This window comes from Benincasa hispida, chromosome 8, assembly GCF_009727055.1.
Source record: "Benincasa hispida cultivar B227 chromosome 8, ASM972705v1, whole genome shotgun sequence".
Taxonomy (NCBI): domain Eukaryota; kingdom Viridiplantae; phylum Streptophyta; class Magnoliopsida; order Cucurbitales; family Cucurbitaceae; genus Benincasa; species Benincasa hispida.
This window is the reverse complement of record NC_052356.1, coordinates 33,056,148-33,064,869: the sequence shown is the minus strand read 5'-3', so window position 1 is coordinate 33,064,869 and position 8,722 is coordinate 33,056,148. Positions and strand designations below refer to the sequence as shown.

Here is an 8,722-nt window from a genome sequence, read left to right as displayed (position 1 = left end):
AAGTCATTTATAAATATAAATTAGAAAAACAGTAAGTTTAAGAGTAACTTTTTGGAAAACTAAGGATGGTAATAGTGTTTTACATTCACATTCTCGAGAGTTTGGTATTTTAGAAAGTTTATTTTTCACACAAAGTAGAGAATTTCGGTGTAGTTTTAACAATTCAGGCAAAAATATATTAAAAGACATTATGTTCAAATATAAAAGGACCCCAAAGTGCCAAAATCTGAGATTTGGATACCAATGATTCTCCATTTGGAAGAAAAATCCAAATTTCCCTTGTCGTCAATAATAATTCGAAAAAGACAATTTCTTTAACCCTTCTCCATCAACAATAACAGTCTCTGTTCTTCTTGCCGTTTCTTGCTCTCCTGTTTTGGAATTTCCATCTCCATTTCTCGCCGATTCGCCGTCTAATTGCAATTCCCTCCGCCGGAATTGCATTTTTCCGGTTCTTGTTCCAGAATCATGCCTCTTCTTCCATGGAAGACCACAAGGGCTTCTCGAATCTCCCAAATCGTCGCTGACCTTCAGTCGCCGAAGCGCGGCGGTTCGCTTGTTGTCGAGACTGGATTTCCAACCTCTGTTGTTGATCTATTCGTCAAGCACCGCGATCGACTGAGGAAGCATTCGGCGAGAAGGAAGTTGAAGAAGAAGTTATCCAAGAATGAATTTCACGACTCAATCGCTCAACTGTCTTCTTCTACTCCTCAATCGCATCCTTCCGAAATCAATTCTAGTGGTTCTTTAGGCAGTTGCGTCTTGCGCGGTAACCTAGAAATTGAGGACTTGAAGGTCTTGGATGAAGCTCGAGAATGTCGCGATCGTGGTTGCGAATTGATCCAGGATCGGACTGAGATGTGCGTTGTCGGTGGCGATGGGGCGGGCGGGAACGGCGTATGTTTGTTCGTGTTGAAGATTTTTGTGGTTGCGGTTTTGGCGTTAAGTGCCAAGAAGCTTGTGGTTGGAATTACTCTATATGCTTTTCTACTTTTTCTTCTGGAATTTGTCGGTGAACGTGCGGTTCGCTTCTTGAAACCGTGCACTCATGGCAAGGTGGCTCTGAGATTCTTGATCCAAAAGGTATCGAAGCATCTCTGGATTGGAAAGGATGATCTAGTGACTCAAGACTCGAGAAATTGCGAAGGAGAACCTGTTACGGAAGTTCCGCTCGATGCTTTTCTGAACGAATCGCAGTTAAGTTCTTCAATCGAAGAAATCCAACTCGTGGAACCGGAGTTCGACGCCGGTGTAACGCCTAAGGGAGTTGAAGATGAAAAGCGCCGTCTCGATTTTCTTGGAGATGAGAAGGAAAACAAAGATGGAGGGGATCTTCAAGTGTGTGAAAATCAACGTGGAATTCGAAGGAAACAAAACCGGAGGATGTTTGAGAAACTCGTGCGTAGGAAATCAAGTAATCAAGCGATCGAGAAGAAGAACAACCCAGAGGAATTGGAGTTCAGAAGTGACAGATTGGACAAGGATTCCATTGAAGAACAAGAGAATGAAACCCTAGAAAAAGAACAAGACCAAGATCGAGAAATCAGAAGCATTTTCTGCGAAGATGAACAGCAACGGCTGGCAATGGAAGCTGCAGAGTCGTGTGAAGTTCATGGAATCGAAAGAGAAGGGAGTTTGAGTTACGCAATTCTGGTTCTGATTGTTCTTGCTGGGTTGTTCGGAGGTCGGTTTCTGGCGGTGGTGCTAACAACCGCATGCTGTTTCATGATCAAATTGAACGAAATTGCAAGGAGAAAGTCTCTGAATCCGCCATTAAAGGTCAGTAGTGTTTGTTAAGAAAGAACATCATCCTCATCTTTCATCTCTTATTATACAAATGCTGTGTTTGTCTGTTCAAAGTAGTTTAGTTGAAAGTGAAAATGGTTCCCACGGAAGTTGAAAAATTCAACTGGGGTTTTTTGTACCAAATGATATAGAATTACGTATTCAAAGTTTTTAGTGCACATTGTTGGATCAAATGCTTTATCTTTGGATGATACCCTCTTCAGTTAATGTCTTCTTTATAAAGGAGATTCAAATTTCAAAACAAAGATTTGACCCTTTGAATTATGTTTAGTTAGCCTTCGAGGTGACTTTGTTAAGCACTATATATATACATATACAATGGAATCTCCATAAATTAGGTATTTGTCTTCATTGAGTTACTTTCTGTGATCCTCACTGACCACTGTCAAGTTGTGGCGGTGCAACATATTATATGATGTAAGAGTTTGTGCTTTTGGAACTTGCAAAATAGAGTTTTCGTACTTTACATAAAAAAATAAAAAAACTTTTATTCAAATATTCGGTTTAATTTTGTATTTTCAATTTTGGTTTATTTTGATACTTGAATCTTAAAAAATTGATTATTTTAATCCCTTAGAATTTAAGGGTGTAAAAAAACCATATTTTGGATCTTATTTTATTTTGGTCTCTAAACTCTAAGAAACGTCCATTATAGTCTCTAAACTTTTCTTTGGTTCTTACTCTTAAGATTTTGTTAATTCTTAAATAGAATGGTAAGATGACTTTGTATTTTTTTTTATGACTAAGTTGTCAAATAAGTTAGTCAATTCTAGGAAATCTAGGGTTTCAATTTTGAATTAGGTGGTAAAACAATTTTCTATGGGAGATCAAAAGTCCTTTTGGATTTCAGATTTTGGCCGTTCACTATTTTGTCACGTTGGTTGTTCACATTTTACTTCACCTTCATCATGCTAGATGCAATTTTATTTCTAAAGAAATAATAAAATCTTAATAACAGAAATCAAAATAAATACTGTTTAAAAGTTCAAGAACTAAAATGGACGTTTTTGAAAGTTTAAAGACTAAAATAAAACAAGATTTAAAGTTAAGAGACCAAAATATGATTTAAACCAAATTGAATAAAAAGGAACTAAAATGAATATTTTAAAAGTGGAAGGACCAAAATGAACAAGTCAAAATAGATGAACGAAAATAGTATTTTAAAAAAAAAAATCTATTTTGGACTTTTATAATGTAATTGAAAAATGTTTTTTTTTTCCACTGGACTTACTGACATGAATAGTGATATTCTCAAAATAATCTCCATATTTACTTTTGGTGATTTTGTCAATATGAGTTTTAGTTCAACCTTAATGCGAGGTTTCAACTTCTCATATCATTCCCACTTTTACTTTGTAGACCATTTTGTCTTTTAACTTGAAAAATATTTAAACTATCCAAGTCGTGAGAAGTGACTTTTCTACTATGTTTTTGTTTTTGTTTTTTTTAAGGAGAAACAAATGAAGCTAATATATAAGCGAATAAAAAATATGTTAGCACAAAAATGAAATTTGTCAACCTGACTTAGATTTGAAAGAATATGCTAATTTTTATCTACTTTTTATCAATTTTTTCAAAAAAGTGGAAAATTAAATACCCGTTTGGTAATTATTTCGCCTTTTGTTTTTAGTTTTAAAAATTAAGTTTATTTCCTCCTCATTTTGTAAAATGATTTGCATTTTTTGAAGTACAATGGTTGAATTCTTAGTTAAAGTTCAAAAACAAAAACAAATTTTTAAGAATTATTTTTTTTAGTTTTCGAAATTTGATTTGGTTAAAACCATTGGTAAAAGTAGACAACAAAGTAAGAAATACAAAGATAGAAGTAGTATCTATATGTTTAATTTTAAAAAACAAAGAACAAAAACCAAGACTCCATTTGGTAATTATTTTGTTCTTAGTTTTTGTTTTTGAAAATTAAGTCTATGGACACTACTTCTCCTCCAAATTTCTTTCTTTGTTATCTACTCTTTGCCGATGGTTTAAAAAATCAAACCAAATTTTGGGAACTAAAAAAGTAGCTTTCAAAAAGTTGTTTTTGGAATTTACAATTTAGTTGGAATTCAACCATTGTACATAAGAAAGATGCAAATTATTATAAGAAATGTGAATGAAATAGACTTAATTTTCAAAATCAAAAATCAAATGGTTACAAAACAGGGTCCAAATGATTACTAAATGAGGCCTAAAAAAGTATGGTCTCATTTGGTAATCATTTGGTTTTTTGGTTTTAAAATTAATTCTATATTCTCTCAATTTGTTACTTTGGCTTTCATTTTTCTTAAGAAAAAAAGTAAAATTTTTAGCCGATTAAAAACAAAAACTAAGGCCCCGTTTTGTAATCATTTGGTTTTTTGTTTTTGTTTTTGAAAATTAAGCCTATTTCATCCACATTTCTTACTACGATTTGCATCTTTCTTAAGTATTATGTTTGAATTCTTAGCCAAATTCCAAAAACAAAAACAACTTTTTGAAAGCTACTTTTTTTAGATCTCAAAATTTGGCTTGGTTTTTTAAACTATTGGTGAAAAGTAGATAAAAATGAAGAAATTTGGAGGTAGAAGTAGTGTTCGTAGGCTTAATTTTCAAAAACAAAAGTCGAAAACAAAATGGTTACCTAAGAGGTCAAATTTTTTAAGTTTTCAAAACTTAGCTTAGTTGTTGAAAAAACTGCTAGGAACAAAAAAGTAGATAATAAAACAATAAATTTAGTGGTGAGAGAGATGTTTATAAGCTTAATTTTAAAAATAAAACTAAAAATAAAAAATATTATATTTGTTATAGATGATTTTGGACCAAAGAATATAATCAAGAGACAAAAGCGATAAAGCCAAGAAGATAAAAAGGTCCGGGCTAAAAAATAACACTTCCCATTTTGGGCCTAGGGAAGAGGATTAGCTCAAGTTAAACCCTATTTGGCCTCAGCTAAGGTCGAGGTTGAGCCTAGAAAATAACCAATGGGACATGTCTTGTGTTTTCCCTGATCAAATCATCACCCTAGGACCAAAATGGGCACAGGGAACAGTGCTTAACCTTGGCCAAAGCCGACCTTGGCAAAAAACGAAACGGGGCATGCCTTTCGACTCTGTAAGATGAAGAAATATCTAAAAACTACTCTGTAACCTTATTGAGAAAACTTAGGTCAACCACTTCTATAAATACATCAACCACTCCTATAAATACATCGTTATAAGGTTAGGGAAAGTAAGTCCGTTCTCCAATCAAAACCTCTTAACTTGCTCTTATTGGCTATATGATTTAAGCATTGGAGCTTGTTTGGTTAGCACCACAACGATGTCAAGTTTTTCTATTTTGCAGGTCACTCTCTTCCCCTATCAAACAAATTTACCATCATTGTTGTTGATGCCAATTTTTTAACAAGTGAGCATACTTGATCTCTACGAGGCAACAACGATAAATTTTTTATTTAGGAGAAGAGAGTTGCCTACAAATAAAGAAAAACCTGGACACCGGTGTGTTATAAGCCACAATCACTCTGATGCTTAAGTCAGAAGGTTGGAAGGAGAAGAAAAAACTTGATACTAGTTTTTAGAACTTACCCCCATTTATGTTCTTCTCTGTTTTATTTATAAGTTTTGACTCTCCTTCTATTCCTTATCATATTAGGGTTTTTTACTGAGCTGCTTGTTCAGGAATTCCTTTTTTGGGTCGAGGCCGACCAACCCGACATTCTTACCTGGCACTTTTAGGGTTTCATCCCTTTTTGGCCAAACTTATGTTGGGCCAAACAACCTTGGGGCATTTCTGATGGAAGCTGAGGCTGACCTGGCCCATTTCTCTTTCATTCTTATTCTTTCTCTTCATTTCCTGTTTGTTGACCATTCTATCCCTAATTCCAGAATCCACCTACAACATTAGCCCCCACTCCAAGTTAGGGTTTGTTGCCTCTTGGACCTTTTATCGCGGATTACTATTCTCAGAATTTATCTTGGGAGTATAATCTCCCTTTCAAACTCCATGTTAGCTCGTTGCGAAACTTAATTCAAACTTGCTAGGGGTTGTTGGGCCTATCAAGGCAAACTCTTTTGAGGTCCAACTAATTTTTCAGCACACTTCTCCATCTTATGACGAAGTTATGCACCAAATCGTACCAAACCCACCTCTTGGATAGGCCCTGACAACTGGTTATTGCTCAACTGATCTTGGATTTCCCCTAGACCAAGAGTCGTCCTGTAATATTGTCTAGTTAAATCCTGACTTCCAGACATTCCTTTTTTTTCTCCAGTTGTAGCTTGTTATCTGTTACTTCCCTCCTATCGCTTTTCACAACTTGTTGTCGCTTCTTATCTTAGTTCGTGATGTGGTATCCTTCTTTAACTGGCATTCACTGTTTGGCCCAACCATTTTGAAGCCCTAGCTCCCTCGTAATGCTTCCTTCTGTGCTTCCTTAGTCGGCCCTTAGACCGAGGCCGACTATGGGGTATTACTTCTTTGGGCCCCTTCTCTCTTTTTCTTATTTTTCTCTCTCATTTTGAAATTTTTTTCCTCACTTTGTTGTTTTTCTCACTTGTCTCATCACTTTATTGATGTGCCAACTCCTTTGTTTTTCCCTTCTTATTTCTTGGGTTAAAGACAAATTCTTCACTTGTTACATTAGCCCATGATATAATCTCCCTATTCCCCATGGTTTTCTTTTACATGCACTAAGAAGAATCCTTTAGTCTTCACTTTTACTTGGATGAGATTCTCTCCATGATTTTTTTTCTTCTCAGTTTTTCAATCTCATTGACATGGCTTATGCATGGCTAATAATGGCCTTGGCCTCGGCACCAAGCAGATTCTCTGCAATCATCTCTTCTTTCTTCAATCAATATCTCAACTTTCCCTTCAAGGTGGTAGTGAATGAATAGTATGCATGCAAAACAAACAGTGCCTCTTCCTTGTCGAGGCCGAGCTATGTATTTCTTTCTTCCATCTTGCTTTATTTATACTTCTACTTTCAGAATTGAACCATGCACCTCCAACTCCCTTTGGTTCCCTTATTGTTCGAGGCTGAGTTTTCTTCTTCCCTTCTCCAAAATCTTCCTTCATTCTCCAAAGGTTGATGTTTTCTCTTTTTTATTCATCGCCATTTATTAGAGTAACTTTGCTTGATGGCGAGTAGCAGTAGCATGAATCTCAACCCCTTTGATGGTGATGATGATTATTCCGACGACAACCCATCAGATTTCTCTTATCAAGAGGCGGAGTCCTATGCTAAGATGTTCGAGATGGGGTGTGAAGTTCATCCTATTAATCTTCCTTCACTCGTTACCATTTCTCAACTTGAAAAACTAAGGCTCGATTATTATATTCCTAATGATGTCCATCTAAGTGTCCTTGATCCTAATGATTGCATTGTTGATCCCCCTTCTGGAGCGGTAATTACTTGGTTGTTATATCTTGTGAGTCTAATATGGCGACGAATTTTCTTTATCTATTACAAATTTTATGTCTTTTCATAACCTTAGTCACAACCCGAAGTTTGGTGAATACTTCTATTACCTGAGTTCTAGGGAGGATTGTTGTAAATAATCCCTCTTCAGTGAAAAATTAGAAAGACAACTGGTTTTGGGTCAGTGAGGATCGACTCTCCCTTGGTCCCAAAGGTTCCCACTAACGGTCCCGATGAGGTTTAGGGAATATAGTAAACATCTTGAAGGTTCCCACTATATGGTCCCAATGAGGTTTAGGGAATATAGTAAACATACTTTCTTCCTTTTTCCCTTTCTTGGGCACACTTTACCCAACATGTGCCTTTGTTTTAACTTATTTTCTTCGCTATGTGCAATTTGGCGCCACTATTATGGATCCTCGAGGGGAGTTTCTTTTTTTGGATACCGTTTGTAATCTCCCTGAATCTCAACGATTTGGTCCTTCTTTAGTCTAACAACGCAACCTAGTGTCACTTGGCCTTGCCTCTCCTCACGGTTCCTTCACTTGGAGTCTTTAGCCTCGATCTCAGCTACTCTTTTTCTTTTCTTTTTTTTTAATGCACAACTTTGTTTTGTAGAGATGCCTCTTCGCACTGTTTCAATGACCGAAATTCGTCATAAACAGAGCCATAAGGTGAAAGAGAAAGATTACTCTTCTAGGAGGCCCCAAGGCAAGGTAACCGACCTCACTGATGATGAACCTATCAAACAACATTTTGCCCATCTTCCCCTTCACCCTGTTCCTCAATGAGTCACCAGTCTCCCTATTTCCATATTGAACCCTCCTCCACTAAAGGATCTTTCTTGTCGGATACCTATTTTCGCTTTCCTTATGGCTTCTCTGATGTGAGTGGTGAAATAAAATTACTAGCACAAAGCTTTGCTCTTTAGCAGGGAGTTAGATCTAGGTGCCCTTCTCTCGATGGATATGACAATCTGACCAAGGCAATTATGAAGACTTTGAATGATTTTTGCAATATGAGTCTGTGGTGTCTTACATGTCCATTCTTTTTTACTCCTTTTTACAGTACTTTGGTCGGCCTCGACACTTCTTCGTACGAGGTCGACCATGTAACTTGTTAGCTTTGATTGGCCCTTTTTGTTTTCCTTTTCTCAGGCCTTTTCTCGCATTGCACCATCGACGATGAACATAACTAACCGTATCAATTACTTAATGGAATCTCGAGTTCCACGAGAGTAATTAGCCTAAGCCCAATCTAATATTGCTCACCTCAATCGTCTCCTTTTTTTATACTCAATAAAAGCTTCAATCTTCCAAGGCTAACATCATGGTGCTTCAAACCAAACTTGAGAAAGCCGAATCTTTACTTTCTAACACCCCTTCCTTGAGCAAAAATTCACTGAGACTGAAACCTATACTAAAATGTAAAACTCTTGCATAGAAGGTGGTGTGGAAATTAGCAAAGGGAGAATTTTATTCCAACATCCTGATATGAGTTTTGTCTATCTAACCCAAGATT

The 8,722-nt window shown here is 36.2% G+C and overlaps 1 protein-coding gene across 1 annotated transcript; it reads left to right on the top strand.

Moving 5' to 3' along the window:
• The first annotated feature begins 223 nt into the window (after positions 1-223).
• LOC120082488 lies at positions 224-1,979 on the top strand. Its single transcript, XM_039037678.1, has one exon. The coding sequence runs from the start codon at positions 469-471 to the stop codon at positions 1,795-1,797; it is 1,329 nt and encodes a 442-aa protein (XP_038893606.1). The 5' UTR covers positions 224-468; the 3' UTR covers positions 1,798-1,979.
• The last annotated feature ends 6,743 nt before the right edge of the window (positions 1,980-8,722 follow it).

Excerpts from the sequence above, each read along its gene's own strand:
- LOC120082488 (XM_039037678.1), top strand. The coding sequence starts at position 469 with ATGCCTCTTCTTCCATGGAAGACCACAAGGGCTTCTCGAATCTCCCAA.